Source organism: Azolla caroliniana, unplaced genomic scaffold (genome assembly GCF_043228905.1).
Source record: "Azolla caroliniana isolate FFs.n. ecotype wild unplaced genomic scaffold, voAzoCaro1.0.p SCAF_9, whole genome shotgun sequence".
In the NCBI taxonomy this organism is placed as follows: Eukaryota; Viridiplantae; Streptophyta; class Polypodiopsida; order Salviniales; family Salviniaceae; genus Azolla; species Azolla caroliniana.
In genome coordinates, this window is record NW_028230444.1 from 4555564 (window position 1) to 4575662 (window position 20099).

At 36.6% G+C, this 20099-nt stretch overlaps 3 protein-coding genes across 8 annotated transcripts; 1 reads left to right on the forward strand and 2 right to left on the reverse strand.

Annotated features, from left to right (window-relative positions):
* Positions 1–5349: 5349 nt before the first annotated feature.
* On the reverse strand, positions 5350–9155 carry LOC147859959 (cyclin-U1-1-like). 5 transcript variants are annotated; one of them, XM_087325165.1, is made up of 4 exons: positions 9139–9155; positions 7056–7595; positions 5822–6070; positions 5350–5646 (listed from the first exon to the last, which is right to left on the reverse strand). In XM_087325165.1, exons 2-4 carry the CDS (start codon positions 7577–7579, stop codon positions 5622–5624), a joined length of 798 nt encoding a protein of 265 aa, XP_087181291.1. In that variant the 5' UTR covers positions 7580–7595; positions 9139–9155; the 3' UTR covers positions 5350–5621. The 5 variants fall into 5 exon arrangements, with proteins under 5 accessions (XP_087181291.1, XP_087181294.1, XP_087181292.1 ...); XM_087325168.1 differs by lacking the exon at positions 9139–9155 and adding an exon at positions 9061–9113 and having other exon boundaries at positions 5822–5974; XM_087325166.1 differs by lacking the exon at positions 9139–9155 and adding an exon at positions 9061–9113 and having other exon boundaries at positions 5350–5513.
* Positions 9156–11603: 2448 nt separating this feature from the next.
* Positions 11604–20032, forward strand: LOC147859960 (Amino acid kinase family protein). Of its 2 annotated transcripts, none has more exons than XR_015530233.1 (12): positions 11604–11729; positions 11848–12084; positions 12915–13012; positions 13126–13168; positions 13256–13317; positions 14299–14355; positions 14539–14574; positions 14681–14758; positions 14834–14900; positions 18679–18738; positions 19498–19617; positions 19791–19832. XR_015530233.1 is itself a non-coding variant. In XM_087324525.1 (12 exons), exons 1-12 carry the CDS (start codon positions 11684–11686, stop codon positions 19878–19880), a joined length of 981 nt encoding a protein of 326 aa, XP_087180651.1. In that variant the 5' UTR covers positions 11605–11683; the 3' UTR covers positions 19881–20032. The 2 variants fall into 2 exon arrangements, 1 of the variants encoding a protein (XP_087180651.1); XM_087324525.1 differs by having other exon boundaries at positions 11605–11729; positions 19511–19617; positions 19791–20032.
* Positions 15701–17226, reverse strand: LOC147859961 (aspartic proteinase CDR1-like). Its single transcript, XM_087324556.1, has one exon. The coding sequence runs from the start codon at positions 17224–17226 to the stop codon at positions 15769–15771; it is 1458 nt and encodes a 485-aa protein (XP_087180682.1). The 3' UTR covers positions 15701–15768.
* Positions 20033–20099: the final 67 nt, after the last annotated feature.

Genomic DNA, 20099 nt, shown 5'->3' on the forward strand with positions numbered 1-20099 from the left:
TTGCTTCACATTATGAATCACGATCACAATGATGCACACTGCATTTTCATAGAAATAAATTTGCTCTCCCCAAGGTCATACTCGTAATCGTGAATTTTGCACCATCGATGTCATATCTAAAAGCATAAGAAGATTCATGGTTTCCAGAACAAGGTGTGTCATTCTCTTAAAAATGTAATAATAATAATACATTGCTTGGTTGTTCTATTTAGTTTTAGTCTCCTTTTAATTGGCTCTAATTTTCACATTGCTTTTGCAAAGTTGAATTTATCGTCAAAACACAATGGGCAAAATTACTATCTATGCATAAACATCTTCATTGAGACCATGTCAGATCATATCTAGAAGGCATCTACTCAAGCCAATCACATGGTAATGATCAATATTGTGAATTTTGTGTGCTTGAAATTCAGTACAACTTCTCAAATTATGTTAATTTCATTCGTAAACCATCGGCCATATATTCGGAAAAGACAACTATTATGTCCAACTACTTGAAACAACCACACACATAGTTTATTCAGGCATTGTTTTGTTTACTTTATTCCATATCCCTACAATGTCCAATTGGTAGGTGTTTGCCTATTAACTAACATAAACTATTTTCAAAATTTGTGCAAATAATTAAGTGAGTATTTGGTTTTGGTTGCATTCGATTGTTTCGAACCTTTGATGTTCATATATACATGTCTTCATGTGTTTCTAAATGTATGCATGAATACATAGTAACTTTATCATCATTCCTTCCCTCTCAATCAAGCATATCAAGGACGTTGACAATGAAATAATGGTTATGAATGAGAAACTTTTTTAGCTCACAATGTGCAAAGTGTCCCTGCCACCTAGTACTGATGATGCATCAACCAAGATCTACAACATTAGCATGTAACACTAACCTGTTGACAATGTTAACATTAACATTATCAATGGGCTATTACATTACATCAATTGGTTGCGATGGGGACCCACAGTTTGAAAAAAATGATCGTGTGGGTGGGCATGGTGGCGTTCCCAGAACCAACCATACCTCACTTTCATGTCTAGTTTGTGTGTACGCGCATGGGACACATGGAGGGTGTGTGGTGCTCACAAAAATAAAATACACATACGAATAAAAGTCTTTTAAAGTCTTTTAGGCCATACAATCAATATATGAGAAAATGTTATATGATACATGGAAAAAAGGACACTAATGTCATGAATTATATAGGCTTGGGCTCAATATATTATATATGTATAGATCAATTGAGTCTGTATGTGGTTATACTTGTATCAGTTGTAACTTGTATGTATTGGCTTCTTATTTACAAGTTGCAGATTTATGAGTTTGAAAGAAGAAATATATATATATACCATGAGGTGTATTGTGACGTAATCCTCGAGTTCTATGTATCCCAAACCTCTATATATTTTCGGTTGTTGAGTTTTTCCATTTTTGAAAAGATGTAAGAGCATGTTTTTAGTGTTACCAAAAGTAAACTTCAACACAAGAAGATTGCAATTTTTTTAAAAAAAGAGTCCATTTCTTTACAAGCTATTAAAAAAATGTTATAGTTTTTCAGGCTTTCATCATTGTCTAACAGTAAATCCCAACCCTCTCAATTCTTTATTTAGTTTATCTTATGGAAAACAATTTCCTCATTTACATCGAGTTGGTTGAGACTTTCAACTACTCGACCAATTTTGACCATGGGAGAGAGTTTACGTTCACATCTATCTAATCCCCATCAAACATTCAATGAGACCTCATGCTCCTCTAACAGTATGTATGGCGAAGCTTTGCTAAGTCATGGAAAATAACTTGTTGAACATTGCTTGTACCTAACACAATGCTTTGTGGATTGTGCAAAAGATAGAAAGAGCCACACACAATTATAATTAGAACATACAAAACAAGAGTTATACTAACTTGCATTCTTTGTTTTGGAAATAAATAAATAAATAAAATTGTAAGCTTCTGGGCAGAGAAGCTCAAATTGTCGCCTTCGGGTGTTTTTCGTTAATACTACTGAAGAAAATCTTTGAAGGAAAAAAAAAACGCATTCTTTAGTCTCTTACAAAGTGCTTTAAAATGCAATGATGTGTAAGGTATGCATGATTCCTTTAATATTGAAACACCTTACATGCATGTGTACACATATTTGTATAGCATGAAGAGATGTCTATATATCTTACTTTTTCTTAATATAATACCTCGTTTGATATAAAAATCAGTTAAATTCCAAGTATCGACGTTTTATGCACGAATTTTCCATACACGAGGTGAAGAACAACTTGAGGTAATGATTTAAAGCATAAAATTGATATTATATGAAAAATAGGTCATGAAAATCCTTATGGCATGCATTGCAATGTTTGGCAACCTTATCATCATAGAACCTAAGGGTCGTCGAGTGTAGAATCTTCTATTTATCATTAATGTATGCAAGAAATGGTAAGTACGTGATTGCTATTTTTATCGCATATGAGTGTGAAAATACCATGCAGGGTAAAAAAAAGGTAATGCTATTAATTAAGTTTCATGATAAACATGCCATTATTAGTCTTTGATTTGCTCCCCTCTCCCTATCTAGAGGGTTAGAGGCTTCACATTTTCTCTCTCATCATAACTTTGCATATAGACCATCATCTTAATCTTTATTCCACCCATCAAGTGAAGATGTCACATTACCATATAGCTACATTCACCAACTTGTATTTCATGGTTTCGCCACTTGTCCTTGATATATGGATACCTATTGTATGTATGCTCTCTATGTGACCACCGGATAAATACACACCTCTTCACATCACCTCAATATAGAGACTGATGGACGAGAGAAAGAGATGGTTGATAGTAGATACCATGCTATGCGAACTACATGGGAGGGACATAGAGTTTAGAGAAACATTACATTTGTAGATGTACACTATATACTATGACATGTGATGCAAATATCATTGTTAGTTTTGAGTGGGTTTGGGACCACAATACCATATCATGCAATTCCAGGCCCAATAATGTTTGTGTCTCTATCTAATGTAGCTTCAAAGATGCAAATCAATCATATTGAAAGATAATGACTCACACACTCATTGGAACAGCATAAGGTGATTGACCATAAATTACACCCCCCAAATATCACATGTTCCATAACCCACCTAAGTCTAAGAGGCAAATGCCTTGGAGAGTGTAGACTAGTCGGTGACTACCATATGGTCCAAATCATTCACGAGAAGAACGAGGCACTCCACAAAGAGATAAGAGACACATGGAAATCATTGGTGGCTTGAGTCTAAACCCTTCAAGTACAATCAATAGTACAATCAAGGCGAGGCACCTCATGAGGTGATGGGATGGGTTAACATGAACAATTTAACCTCCTCATTTTCTATCTTTATTTAGGGCATGTTTTCCATTTCTCAAACAAGTTATATAATGTATATTGTTTTGGCTCCATAGGTCACATTGGTCTCTTTTAGATATATGAATACATTTATTATTATTACAATTTATTATCATTAATGTTTTCTGTCTCTCATCATACCCATACACACTTTTAAGTGACAAGTCTATTTCTAGCCCTCTAAAATCACCACTCTCTTTCTAAAATTTGGAGAGAACGAGAGAAGCATGTGATTTTTGAGACAAGGAGTAGAGGTATGTTGAGAAAGAGAGGAGCGAAGCATTCATTAGACATTCTGCTCCCTAAGAGAGCCTTAAATTGTTTCCATTATGTTAGGGAAGCATTTAAACTCCAATTTTGTGAGACAACGAGCTTAAATGGAACTTGACTAATCAACTATTGTCGTTAAACATGGCCTTAACGAGACAATACACAATTGTATAATGCACACTAAAATCCAATAGAACTACTACAAACCTAGGGACAAAATGTCATATGACAAACTCATGAATCAATGTGTCGTTGGACTATATGATGACCCTACCTTACATAATTTCCTAGCCATGTAAGAAAGTAGGTTGTTCTTTGAAGGATGCACCAAGCTTATTTTTTTACTCATGAACTTATTTGCCAAAAACGTTTGTTCTCTTTCTTGTATAAACAACATAATTCGGCCACAAGGATTAGACTTGGTAGACTTTCCTTACCATTGTGTAAATCTTCCATCCTGCAAGCATTCACAAATCATTGTTTTTATGCTTTTGGGAACGTTGCAAAAGAACATTACAAAAGGCAGGAACAAGCGTGGAAATTGTTGACCAGCATGCACAAATTAATTCTCATTGCATGTACAAAGAAAATTTAAGAGGATCTTGGTTGGATGGGAGTGATAGTGCAACATTATATGATTCCTCATCATTTAGGTTATTCCATTTCTAAGAATGTGTCTTAACACATTTGTAAGAATGTGCCTAACGTGAAATTCCTAGATTGAATATCTGATAAAGTGCAAACAAATTTATGTATTGGATAATGCAAGAATGGTCTTTTGTGTCCAATTTAAAGTGGTCCAATCAATCATGATTCCTATGGTATCATATCATTTACCATTCATTGTTGCCATGGTTTTAAATAGCTATTTTAAAGTCAGCCACCTCAAAGTCATTCACTTTATGAAAGAGGAAGGAAAATTTAGGTTTCACTTGGGTGAATGCTGGATTATATAATCATGGGCTTACTACTCTCTTCAAGAAAAATAGGTTTTGTTGTGATAATTATCATTATACCCCAAAAGGACCATCTCAAAAATGAGCTACCATTTTAAGGGGTCATCACATGTAACAAAAGAAGTTAGATTTGTTACACGTCAATAATTTCCAATCTATTTGGTTTGGTTGTACAATGTCAACACTTTCACTTTTTCTTGAAATTTATCAATTAGCATTCCCTCTAAAAAGGGGGCATTAAGACATTTCTCATTCGGTATGGCTTATTTAGTCACCTAAAGTTCCATAGGTGAGCAAAGTTAGAAGTGTTAGCGTGTCAACCATGGGAAATGGCCCATTCAATTGCATAACATTACATAGTAAGTTCAAAAGATAAAGATACGTGTTTGTGCACATAAGTTTGGATCGTAAACTTTGACTAAGATTGCATTGACCAAAGATGGTTACTTTCTAATGACCACCACCCAACTCTATGATTTGAGTCCCCATACCATTCACATCTGTGGATAAATAGGAAAAACTAGTAATCTTCTCTAAGAATCCCAACCACAATTGAGAATTGTACTAGCAATTCTAAAACATGCCCTTCAATTACATTAGCAATATCATAAACACCGACTATGTCACCCCCCCTACTTCTCTTGGATGCTAGATAGAAATGGTTTTCTACTTTCTAAACAGCTTGGGGGATTGGTCTTGTAATTCAAACCCTTGCCATGTAAGTCATAAGCCATACATTGAGAGTTCAACTCTTGCTATTGCTCTTGGTTGTATGGCATTAAGAGAGAAAAGATATACATATCTTGCTGCATTGTAGGTCTAAGCTTTTTAGCCTTGAATATTGCAAAATTGCAATGATCTAATATGCCCACAATTTTATGAGAAGCTCTTCATCCTTTGCCTATACCACAAAGGTAAAAAAAAACACTACCATCAATATAGACATCGTAGGTGTAAGCTTTTTGGCCTTGAACATTGCAAATTGCAATTCTCTAATATGGCCACAATTTTATGAGAAGCTCTTCATCCTTTGCCTATAACCATAAAGGTAAAAAAAAAACACAATACCATCAATATAGACATCCTATCGAATTCAGTAACACAAAGAAAACAAAATTTGATTGTTTTGATTGAAAGCGATTTCGCTACTAAAACACGATAATCCCATGCGATGAAATACGAAAAAGACATGGGTTAAGTGCATTTTACCTTTGCAACATGATCAAATCCTTTGCATTGGTCGAGTCTTCCCGATCAAAAGAAAGCGGCAAGCTTCTCTCAATTGATTTGTGGCCACAAAGACCAAATTCCCGTTCCAAGTGAAAACAGTATCTTTCAAATGTATGCAACGTCACGCCCACTCTGAAATCCAGGCGAAAAAGCAAATCCATTTCCATCATGTTCAGCTCACTTGTGCTTATCCCTCCAACTTTAGCATAGAATGCATTATTGTAGTGCCTAAAAAAGGGGGTAAAAAAACACTTAGCTGTCATGAGTAGCACACACATGTTTCATCCTAACATGAACTAAATACAGTGGATATATCATGAACATTGCTTTCACATATTACTGCATATATAGACACTACATTTACAATGTAAGAATTTCATGATGCTGGTGATGTAAAGAATTCCACAATACCAATCAGCATATCAACATTGCACCATAACATTATATGAAATTTCAAAAGTCCCACAGCCATATGACACCAGAACTTAACATTTAGTGGTGCAAAAAATTAATTGAAAAGAATTCCAAGGTAAATTAAACTAATGGGAAATGATTTCTGGTCAAATTAACTACATTGGCAAACTAATGCTAGATTACAAGCTATTCACCAATGTCTGGATGGCTAAGGTACGAACATCGACCTTATGACCTAGGGTTTAAAGGGCTAGCTATGGTGTGTACCTCCCACAATTTTATTCATTCTATCTATGTTATCCATTTTTAGAACGACGGTGGTGTACACATGCCTGCATATAGTTGTTATACATTATCAAGGGTCTTTGCAGCATCTGGGTAGCATGATTGATATGACAAGAAGCGAATGTGAGACTTTACTGTTCCTTGGCGAATAAGTCCTTCATCATTACAGTATGGTGAATTCACAATGTAAGAATGTGCAAAAGAGAACACAATCATAAATGATCAAAGCTTGGTCTTCAATAAGCTATACATGAAATGCTTTCAAAGATAATGGGAGAGGATCACTTTCCTCCATCCATCTTTAAAGGCTGGTCTGATAGCAATACACAACCCAGAAGTGGCTCAGTTGAAACATCCAAAATGAACTTCACTACACAAATTGGGGAACTCGATTGCACAACCAAATTCAAGAACTCTAAATAGAACTTACTATGTTACATATGCAAAATTAGATGACTTAAGTGATGCAATAAAATTGACAAACTTAATTACACATCCAATGTGAACTGCTTACACATCATCGAGGGTCTTCGCAGCTAGCATGATTGATGTGATGAGGAGCCGATGCACATTGAGCGAAGTGATGGGCTGGTCGGGCTTTCGATGCACAAAACGATCCATGAATGTATATCCCACAACAAAGCAAGAAGGACTACAATCAGCATATTTATGGATCCTCTCCAAGTACCTTCGAACACTGATATCAGGCGGCCGAAGGCCATGAAATAGACTAAGTTGTTCTCTGTTGTTATTCATATGTATATGACCATGTGAGGAATGACCCATAACTGTCTTATAACCCACATTGTATGCAGCTTTAGACACAGAGAAATCTTGTTCATTTCTCGCAATTAGATACTCCAATGCATAAGCCAACACTGATAAGATCTTTGGGAGTTCTGTATGGTCGGAGCTGGAGCTTGGAGATATATCAGGTGTAAATATGATTTCACCTCTATTTGATGTATTTGAAAGTGGTTTATGCGATTTACTTGGTCTACCATATTTATCACCATATTGGGCTCTCTGTAGAGCCATGGCCTATCAGACCCATCTGTAATGAAGGAAAACGGTATGCAAAAAAAGATCATATTAGATGCTAAAACATGCATTGATCATATCCGATAAAAAACTTGGATCATACCAGATGCGAAAACTTGATCAAGGCAGATGCTAAAAGTACTACCAGATACAAAAGAACTTGATCGTATCAGATACAAACACTTGATTATGCAGATGATACTCGACACAAAAAAATTGAATCATATCAGATGCAAAAACTTGATCACAGAAGAAGCTAAAGTTACTACCAAATACAAAAAAAACTTGATCATATCAGATGCAAACACTTGAGCATTCAGATTATTATTGTTGATCATACTCGACTCAAACACTGAATTATATCAGATGTAAAAACTTGATCGTATACAAATACAAAAAGAACTTTCATCATATCAGATACGAAAAAAAATCATAACTACAAGAAAAAACCTTGAACACATCAGATGGAAAGCATTGATAATAGCATGTACATAATACTTTCTTTTCATCATACAATAAATAGGAAAATGATTGGATTGAGCACCTGTTCGACGGGTTATATCATAGAAACTCATACGAATTTAACATGGCTATATAGCTTGTGAATATTTGTTTATGGCTTTGATGAAAGATGGAAAATATTTAATTCAAGATCAATGTGTAAACAAATCTGTCTGACGTTGCTTAATAATATCAGGCATTGTTTGACGTAATATTAGGCTCTGAGACGATGATGATGTTAATGGCGTAGAGATATGTGGGTATGATGAAGATACGAAGAGAAAAGCACCAAAAGCATATACAAGGAAGCGTTCAAAAGCACAGAGGACGAAAGCAGAAATGGGTACCTGAGGAAAGCAAAAAACAAAAAACAAAAAAAAAGAGATGGGCGATTGATTGAGAGGATGAAAGCAGAAATTTGTATCTGAGGAAAGCAAAAAACAAAAAACAAAAAAAAAGGAGATGGGCGATTGATTGAGAGGATGAAAGCAGAAATGGGTACCTGACTGAGGAGGAAAGCAAAAAAGCAAAACAAAAATAGGAGATGGGCGATTGATTGAGAGGATGAAAGCAGAAATTTGTATCTGAGGAAAGCAAAAAACAAAAAGCAAAGAAAAAGGAGATGGGCGATTGATTGAGAGGATGAAAGCAGAAATGGGTACCTGGGGAAAAAATCATTCAAAAAAATAAAAACAAAAGGAACAGAGGGAAAAAGGCAATAATGTGGGAAGAAAAACAGAAAAGGAGGAGGAGGAGGAGGAGGAGAATGAAGAACAAATGTGGGAGAGAAGAAGTGCAGAATGGAGAACAAATAAAGGAGGAAAAGAAGAACAGCAAAAAAAAAAAAAACAGGAGTAGAAGGCATGATAATTGCCATTGCCGTTTGAGGAGCAATGAATGAATGAATGAATGGAAATTGGGGGGTGGGTGAAAAAAGAAGGTTTTTTGTTTTTTGTTTGTTTTTATTTGTGCCACACCATAAATCCTGCCACCGATTTCTTAGAACCTTACACAGACACAACAGATCCATATCCATATCCATATCCATTCCTTACAAAGAATCAGAAGCAGAGAGATCCATCCACAGTCCTCCCTTCCTTCATAGACACTTTTAAAAGGAGAGAGACCACCACCATTTTGGAGATTCTTAAGTACACACACACACACACACACATGTGATGTTTGCTCGATCCCCAGTGGTGGATCCTCGGACTCATGGAGCCGGAGCCGCAACATATCGGATGTTTGCTCGATCCCGAGTGATGGATCCTCGGACTCATGGAGCCGGTGCTGCAACATATCGAATGTTTGCTTGATCCATCCTTGAGATGGATCCTTGGACCCAAGATAGCAAACATCTTAGAGAAAGAGCTTGGACCCAGGAAGCCAAGGCTAGAGTCAGAGCCCGCCTTGTATTATCTAGATGTCTGCTCCATTCCTAGTCCGTATTGGGTCCCCCCCCCCATGGATTCAAAACATTGCTTCGTTGGTGCCCATCCCCATCGATGGTCAATTTTGGGATCCCCTTTTTGTTTTGTCCATGGAACATGGACTTTCTTCAGTCCAACTCTCTAGTGCCCATGTGTCTTATCGCATCGTTCTCGATGTCAACATTTCATCCTCTTCTTTTTACTTCCCATCAGCTGAGCCTCTCGTCTCGAAAAAAGGCTTAATAAGGAGTTTGTGAGCCTCGTTTGATTGGTGGTGGCGGTGTCAACATTTCATCCCCTTCTTTTTACTTCCCATCAGTTGAGCATCTCGTCTCGAAAAAAGGCTTAATAAGGAGTTTGTGAGCCTCGTTTGATTGGTGGTGGCGGTGGTGAGGAAGTCTATGTTTCGGCCAATTGCCACATCAGGTGGTGTTTCGACCATAAATGGACGTGTGAAGTTAATTTTGATTACTCACAACATATCATGTTGTCCTTGGTGATGGCATTTCGTCTCCTTCATACTTCCCACAAACAACTCATCGTATTCTTGATGGCAACTTTCTTCTTCCTTCAAACATCTCATCAAAAGGGGATTGAGAAGGCACATTGGAACAATAATGAACCAGTGAATTCCATTTTGGTTGACCACCACTTTGAGTAGTTATTTGAACATGTGCCGCCCATTTCTAGGCATGGTTGTTGACACAAGGTTTGTGCTCATGGACAATGTTTACCATTTTTAACATATTGAAACCTATAACGCCGATGTGTCATTATAGAAGTGAAATGAAATTCAAGTGTTGATATGTCATTGAGTATGATTGTTTGTAGCTCAAAATCATGTTAATGCAATTGAAATTGTTGGCACCACAGACTCATGTTAATTTAAAGGCTTGATCCTCAAGATAATGCTATAATTAGACCAATTCTTCATTCTCCTTTGGCATATCAAGAATGGGTATCACCTTAGGGGAAGTTCTTTGCATGCCGACTCTAGTGAATGTGGGAATCGTTGATACATCACAAGTAAAAGCAATGATGTAGGGAGAAATAAATACAATGTGTCAATTCACACCAAGAGCCCAACCTCTCCTATAAGCAAGTTACAAAAAGGAGCCTATTTTTATAAACTTAACATAGGTATTGGGGAAGTGGCCTTCTTTGAATGTCCCAAGTATAGTTTAAATGGGCTAGTAAATAGTATTGGTCACAAGAGAGTTTAGTGTCCAACTACCCTCCGATATGCAATATAATATGGATGCAATGAAATGCCATTAACTCCTATGAGATCGGCACATTCAATTTATCGTATTCTCATAGGGGTTAATAGGATATACTTATATAGACGAGTGCACTTGAAATACCAACATTTATGACACATGCCTTTCACATCTTTTCTCAAACATTTAAACAAACTAGAACGGCACATTTCAATTCTTCTTAGTAGGTTCAAGTTAAACCATGAAGTTTGTGGCTCTATATTTTCTACCAACGTTTATGGAAAACGACGATACATTTCTAGATTGTGCGAGACAACCTTGATTGTCATATGGGGATATTTTTTTCAAGCAAAAGGGCAGGGATTTGTCGAGTGTTAAAACATTGTTGATAGGCTCGTGACCATAGTCTTCTCTACATCGGATTTTGTTTGTTTTTTCATACACGAGGACCATGAAAAAACTCTATTGATGTATCAGGATTGTAGAAGAATAAAAAAAATGTATACACTTAAACACTGATCGAGTTCTTTCTGCTTTTGATTCATTCCAAGTAACCGGAAACTTTGAAAACGAAAAGACAGATAATGTAAGAAAGGATTGAAGAAACACTCCATCGAGGGAAGTAAACAAATTCGCCTGTGCCAGCATTTTCGAGAGTCAAGGCTAATGCATTGGTTTCTCTCGAATTACATACATATTAGGGGGGGGTGAGGGGCATCATCTTAACATTTTCCGGACACATGGTGACCATATGAAACCGGAACCCCCTGGACACGATGTCCATGGGATGTCCTGGGAGACAAGGAAACCACAAATGACCAACATGGTTGATTGATATGGTTTGGATCAGCTTGACTTGACCTGACCAGATTTTGGTGGTGTGATATTATTATGTAGAACTTTCAGCCATTTTCTTACTTTCTCACATTGATTGATCGAGCTCCTTAGCTATGGTGAATGATGAGCTTAGACAGTTGGGCTGCATTGTGAAGATGGGTATGATGAGGGTGAGAGAGAGAGAGAGAGAGAGAGAGAGAGAGAGAGAGAGAATCAGAGAGAGATAGAGAGAGGATTTGAGCGAGAGAGAAGAGATTTTTGGACTACGTTTTTTCAGGGGGTGCTGCCATAACCCACAAGGATCGACTCGAGACAGTGGATGTGGAGAAGCTTTCCATTACTTGCAAACAAATAAGAGATTCAATGATGAAGAATGATTTCTCGTCGCACATTAACATGGATTGGAGCAAATGTGAAGAGCATTCCGCCTCCTCCTCTGTCCCAGAGCTTTCTCATATACAAGATTTTGACAGTATTCATATGGATCATCCTTTCATAGTCATCCATGGCGCAGGTGCATGCGTTGATACATACTTAAATACACAAGTCAGTACGTACTTACACAAACATACATACATATACTTACACAAACATACATATACTTACACAAACAAACATACATACATACAATTTCTCCAAAGTTTATGTTTCATTTTGTGACGAGAGGAACGAGAAATGCTTGACAATTAGTAGTTCATTCATTGGGTCAGGTGAGTGACTATATCGATAAATAAAGAAATAAAACCCTTTTTCAGTAGCCATGCATTCAAATTGTATTAAAAAACTTCATGTTTCTTATTTAGATGGAAGGAATGATGCATATGTGAGAGTGGTTGATTCGTTGAGTTAGATAATAGCCTTTGTAAAAACAAAAAAATGTAGCCCTTTCAATTAGTTACATGCACATGTTGCTCAAGACTAGTCACTAACTAGTCGTTGAAGTTCAAAATTTTGTCTAAAACTCCATGATCTGCTATTTAAATATCATTTGCAGAGATAAGGAATCAATGCCAATCACTGAATTAAATCATGAACCAATGATGTTCAATCCACAAAACTAGAATTAGTCTTGTGAGACATATATACCATTGTATAGCTCTTCTGTATCTTGAAAACATATCCTATGTTACTTGCCCACCAAGAGCTTGAGGTAGGTTGGCAAAGGGTGACAAAAAGTGATGGTTCTGTATATGCAAAGGTGTGCTATGTAGGGTTTAGATCTGTTCTCAGTTGTAATGGATAAATGTATAGACAATGCCCTTTGTCTTCTCTTAAAGTTTTGGTCAGATGAAGAAGTTTCCATCAACTTACACTAGTATTATATTTGAATAAAAATTGCTACAGGTTCGTTTGGACACTTTCAAGCAAGTAGATCAAATGTACATAAGGGAGGTTTGGAAACAACCCTAGGAAAGGCAGGGTTTGTAGCCACTCGAATATCAGTAAGTTCAATTCATACCTTAAAAATATACTCACATAGCTCCCTAATAGGAATATAATATCGTTCTAGTACAAATGAATTTATAAAGATTACTCATTGAGAATTCAATCACAGGTTACAAAATTGAATCACGAGGTTGTTCGGGCATTGGCATCACGTATGAATGTTGAAAAGAATTTAGAACTTATTTCACTCTCACATGTTTAGCTTTTTTTCACATCTGATCATCTAGATATGCTTGCAGAGGGCATTCCGGCAGTTGGGATTTCCCCGTTTGCTGGTGGTTGGTCAACCTGGAACCGAACTGTAAGTGGTTTAAATCAGATGTATGCAACATTTGTATAATACTTACTTCATGTACTGAGAGGTTATTTCTCTTTTCTTCTGCCAAAATGCAAGTCCACGATGTATATAGAACTTAGTCTTTGGTCTACGGTGGTCTCACTTTTTCAAAATATGGACACTTGAGGAATTTGGAGTGAAAGCACAAAGTCTGTCCCTGGTTCTGGTTGTGCTTTACTAATTTTCAATTTTTCTGGGTTGATTTCTATCTTTCTTACCAAGTAAGACAGTTCTACTGGACCATTGCAAAAGTTCAAGGAATTGGAAAATGAACTCATCCTTCTTACTTATTACTGAAAACAAGGGTTTGTCACTAGATAGATTCAAACATAAGTTCCATTACATCCTTGTCAATATCCAGCTGTTACCTAAACATTTGAAAGTCTGTTTCAGGTGACAATACTTCAAAAGTGGACAAAATTTTGAGATAACACATGTTCAATGATCATTGAGAGGCATGAGAGCTTGTTAATATTAGCTTCTAGAAGAGTAGGGGAAGCTAGAATAGTGAGGAGGGATTTAATGTGATACGTAGTGTTTTCTGCATGGGATTATGTTTGGCCTTTCAGTCTTGTTTATTTTCTTTTCCGCATGGGATTAATTGTCCAATCCTGGGGCTTTGACAGAACCAAGTTTTCATATATTGACAAGCTGTCATATATTTCCATACTTATGGTTTTTCAAATTTATAGTACAATTACCTTTATAAAGTTATTTTCCATTCCAAATGTAGTCCACAATGAAGCACATCAATTCGTTCATGTGCAACTTTGGAAGTTTGGGATGTCCTGGTATATGTTTATGTTCTGTTTATTGCTATTTATCTAGGTTTTTATTCTTTTATATTAACTTTTATTAGAAAAAAATTCAAAATCCTGTTGTCTATTTCTTTCTTTTCATGATGGAAAAGCGTAAATAACTTTTATTGACTGTCCATTTGATCAGCTTGAACAGTATGATATATCTGTCTTGAGGAGGGCAATTGAAGCTGATTTGGTGCCGGTACATCCATAATGCCTTTATTGTAACATTCATGTTATTTTTTTTGTGTTTATGTATTACATTTGAGTTACCATACTATTAAGAGTTATGATGTTTTACACCATATTATGAGAAATATGAAGTTAATATCATCCTTATGTTTTCAGTCATAGGATAATAGAGACAATTGATATTTTATTTCAGGTCCTGCATGGAGACGTTGTATTTGATTCTAGTCAGGTTGTCATTTTTTTTTCCTCACAATTTTCTTAAACTCAGCAATATTCCCCATTCCTATTGATCTTTTCATGTTAATAAATCTCACATATGACTTGAGTTTTGTTAGGGTTGTACCATATTGAGTGGAGATGTGGTGCTGAGAAAATTGGCAGAGGAGTTGAAACCAAAAAATGCAGTGTTTTTGGTAAATTTACCTATGTTCATGGATAGAAAATTCTCATAACTTGTAAGATTCTGTTGGTACTGTCTGACTATGTAGACAGATGTACCCGGGGTTTTTGATCGTCCACCTTCAGAACCAGATGCAGTACTGATACAAGAAATAGGTATATTTCTGATAATATTTAATAAATCTTTCTAAATTTTATAAACATTATGGTATTATTTTAATGAAGGGAAAGACATATTTTACTGGAAGGGAAACCTGGGAAAGACTTATTTTAATGAAGGGAAAGACTTATTTTACTGGAATAGGTATACAAAATGGAAGGGAGAACTGGGAAAGGAAAAAATGTTATTTGGTGAATCATTTTGAAGAACTTATTCCTTTCACATTGCGGTTCATCAAACCTGGATGAAAATCCAGTTCATTAAACTTTTTCATCCAGATGAAGAGCAGCAGATCATACCATTTCATAGTTTGTGAAGATCCTTTTTATTTGCTGACGTTTCCTGTAAATCTTAAAAATACTAATTGGGTCTTTATTATTCCGCACAAACTAAAGTATATAGGTTGGATGAATTTACCTGCACAAAGAAAGAATTAGTACAGGTTTTGCTTTAAAAAGAGTTGAAGCATTGAATTTTCACTTTAACAAAGTCTCAAACCCAATTATTCAAATGAATTGAAATTCAAATACAAAAGAACATGAGAAGATCACAAGGTTAGCAAACACTTCACCAAGCCAAAGTAGGCGGTGAAGACACCATATTTTTAATTAGTTAGTGCCAAAAAATCATTAGAGTTGAACAACTGATCCAAATGCTTTGAATTACATCCTACTTATCAATGGCCTATATTGTTTAGATTTCAAGCTACATCTACTCTATGAGAAATGATTAAGAGGTTTTGCAAAGTCAGGACACTGGAGACAGGAGGTGAGAGGAATTACAGAGTCCACAGTTTGTGTGACATAGATAATAAGAATCAAACTTTCGCTTGGATATGAATTGATTAGTTGGATTGAGTATTGATTAGATGGACCGGGCACAGTTGGCCTTCGCGATGCCAAGGCGACGATAAGCGTGGTCAACCTCTACCCAGTAGTTGCGTTGCTGGTAGTTACCAATAATATTGAGGAGAGTTGAAGAGTCAGCATCTCTCATGGCCAGACACACAGTCGAGTTCACACTGTCAGCGTAAGCAGCGAAGAGGAGGTCCTCAGGTCCAAGCTCCAGTGTCATGTTGTTGGCAAAGTGGAAGGAGACCGTAGGAACGGATGGAAGTTTGGTCTCCGAGAGTGGCATTGTATAGCACACCTGTGTCCCATCTGCGGTGGAGGGGTTCAAATGATTTGTTTGCGAGATAAATTCTTGTAGAAAATGGTTGTAGAGTGGTGTTTGTAAATGTGTGAGCGGCGTGCCTGTGTCGAAGATGGTGCCTTGAGGTGTGATAAGATCAGAGGCGTTGACTGGTTGGAGAGAGGTGTCCAGGGAGACGCTTCCGATAGTGATGCCTTCGAGGGTGACATAGTAGTAGATGTATGCTGACGGGCCGTAGGGGGGTTGGAGAGGAGTGTATGACATGGCTGAGATTAAGGACGAGGGAGGGATGACATAGTTGCCAAAATGGATGCTACCAGTATAATTCAAGCTCTGGAAGCTTTCAGGAAGGCAATAGGCAAATCGTTGTGGCATACTAATGTCGTTGGCAAGGACTTGTGATATGAAGGAGAAAGGGCCAGGGCTCAACCCCATGATGCCCATATCAGCCAGAAATGATGCTGATGGTATGAACTTTGTGCACCCAAAGACAAGGCGTTGTTGTTGTTTCTCAACGGACCCTCCCATGTGAAAGGTCTCTAGAGCAAGATGTCCCGACTCTACGGTCCCATCTCCGTATCCAACCTCGAAGGAACAAGTGTCGTTGCATGTGGGTGTGAGAGAAACCCCAGGGCTATTATAACACAATGCAGGGGAGAGGCATGGGATGCCAGTGTAAGATGTAGAGTCCGAGGTGTTGAAGGGTGAGGCAACCCCAAGCACTTTGTCAGTATAATAGCATTCATCGATATTGGCAGCGTCTGGTCCATTGCAATTGACTGTGGGCTTTGGCCGACACTGGTGCCAGATGAGCTCGCTCCCCGTGTCTACCAAGAAAGTTAAGTTTTGTGGTGGGGACCCAACTGGTATTGTGATGTAAAACTCGGCCATATCGGCTGATATTACAGGGAGCCTTGAATTTCCATTCGAGTACAAACGCGATACTGTACTCAGGCGATGCGACATCGCTATGCCAGAAATGAGAAAGTCCTTCAGAGGGGCGGTATCTATCTCTTTAGGAAGATTTAGATGGTGGGTTGTCTTTAGAGGAGACTTTTCTGCCTCTCTATGAATCATATCAAATGTGATCATTGAAGAAGAAGAGCTCACAGCTAGTAAGAATGGCCCCAATAGCCAGATTAGGGCCCAATCATAGTGTAGCCTAGTCATGGTGGATTTGGAAAGTGCTTTTTTTAATATTTCTCCATCCTAGCTACCATTTTATAGGACTATTTTGCTTCTTGCTTTTCCATTTAACGTTACGAAAATCAAAGGTGAAAACTATATTTTTATGAAAATGACTCGTTTTAGAGGTATCGCTAATAAAAACCCAAAGCTTAAAAAATCAAACGCTTGCAAACTCAAGAAAAAAACAGCAAGAAAAAAAGCACGTTAATGAATAACAAATATTACTAAATGATTCTTAAAGAAAATCGAATTGCAAAGCCTAAAAGCAGAAAAAAGCATGAAATGGAAATGCTTTTTTTGTCACTAAATGATTCCTAAAGAAAGAAAGCACCGGTGAATTAAATCATGCTTTTTCAGCTGAAAAAAGCAAAATATTCCTTTTTTTACAACACAAAACATATACTCATAATCTGTTGAAACACTAAGCTCAGAGCGGCCCTGCCTCCTTTCACAGTGAAATTCTGAATTTGGGCAAAATTTTTTTATCTTGATCTCAATTTTTAGGAAAAAAGAGGATATTTTTTTCATCGCCAACTTCTTATCACATGAAGTGTGGCATGATCTTCCCTTTTTCATTCTTAATCTTTTCGTAGTTTTGTATTTATATTCTTACGAAGATTTTATTGAAGCAAAATACTACATATTCTCTTCAAATTGCCTTTATTCTATGGAATGAGAGAGTTTAAAAATTTGCATGGGTCGAGTGTGTTTGTTAGTGCATAATATGACTGAAATGGTTTTGTTACAATGAATTTGATCTGTGTTGGTAGCTATTCTTGGATCATTCATAGTCGTAGTGGCATTAATGAAAATATTATTGTGATACAAGAAGTAAATCTTACTTTGTATACTTCTATGGTGTCATTTGAGGTTTGTATTAAAATCGGAAGTCATCATCAAATGTAATACCTAAGATTTCATGTGCAAAATTCTAGCAAAAACAAATCACCAATAGATATAGATTGATATACATATCTTGTTGGAATTCCACCAAAATCCAGCCTGATCAATGTCTTCTTAATACGACACCTTGTCAAGCATGTCTTCGATTAAAACCTTTAATTGAGCTCAGAATGTTACGATTTTTTTTTCGCAAAAATGAACAAGTGCAGATGAGACAGCATTGAAAAATGTTTAGTGAAAAGGTCAATTTGGGAAATCATGATGGACAGGAATTACAATTGAGTCACTAGAGAATCTGATGCTCAATGAGTGAACATTGCATCGTGTCCTCATCTTTGAATAATTCTTCTAGTTGATTTGTCAAGATAAGGTTTCCTGTTGTAAACATGAACTTTCTTTCCTTAGTATGAAAAAAGTTTATTTTGTCTTGGAAAAAGAAGTATCTGAGTACCGCAGTCCATGTGACTATAAAGTAAATATGTCATGGTAAGTTATAAATACGTGATCTGATATTATTTGTATTTCATGCAGTTGTGAATGAAGATGGCAGTTGGAAAATCACAAAACCAGATACACTTTCTTTGAAAACAGGTGTGTACATGTTGTTTTCATTTCTGTTCACATGATTTATATAAATATAGAGCACAGAAGAAAAATATGTTTTGATTGTTCTGGCATTACCATACAAGATTTTGTACGTGGATGTGGATACAAACACAACATATTGACTACCAAATTCTTTGGCAGTGTAATGTTACATTTCTAACTTATGAAATATAGAGAGGGTTGAAATAGATTGGAAAGTTCATGATTAAGAACAGAGATGGATTAAGAGAGGCTCAGAGTAGAAGAACAATGCCAAGAAATTTAACTCAGTAGTATGCGTTGATGTATTTGATGTTTCACAAGGATTACATCATGCATGAGGATGTAACCTTTATGGCACCTAAATTGCTTTGCTGATGTTCTTTCCTTAGAATATATGCAGGGGGTATTACCATCTTACCAAGATTCCTTTCTTTGAGCGTAGTCATGTGAAACTAACTAGCAACATTCATGAGCTTTACATGCTGTTCTTCACACAATATCTTGGTACAAATTTGTATAAATCCTTGAAAATATGAGTAGTTCTTGTCGAGTTTGCGGCTAAGTGTGTTAATATTGGAATATTTCTAATGTGAATTGTATCCAAAGGAGAAATCACCTAGGTAGAAAGCAATCAGAAGTAACGAGCATAAACATGTTTTACTGATATTATTGTTCTAAAACACAAACTTGATGTGTAGGCATTATATCAAACCAATAGAATGTCTAATGATTGGCACATTCTTTTTTTAAACTTATCTGTAGTTGCATGCATCAGGGGTTGAAACTTCAGCTGCAGCTCATGACACTACAGGAGGAATGGCTACTAAAATTGCAGAAGCTGCCATTATTGCGAAGGCAGGAGTTGATGTTTACATTGTCGAGGTAAGACTGCAAAATAACAATAGCAAGAATAAATTGTAAATGTGAGATATTTCGCATATGGCCCTGAAAACTAAATATCTCTCTCTGTCTCATTCTCCATTCTCTCTTAAGAATTACACTTCAAAGTGTCATATGGATTGATTTCTTTCTGAGCATCTGATATTTATATGCAGGTTGGCACTGAGCATGCATTAGAAGCTCTGCAGTGTAGGACAAACTTGAACGACAAGTGGGTTGGGACAATTGTCAGAGGTTCCAGTTGATGTAAACATGATGATCTTGTGTATGTGAATTCAGTCTTCTCATTGGAATCTGTTGAATGGTTTATTGAAATATTGGTTCTTCTCTGAAATGGGGGGTTCTATTGCCATTATTGCAGCAACATCAATGCTTCTTTGCAGTATTATTGTGACAATCTTGCAATTGTAACATTTCTGTCTCTTCTCATTCCTCCAAACAATGATGGAACCTTACTGTTTCAC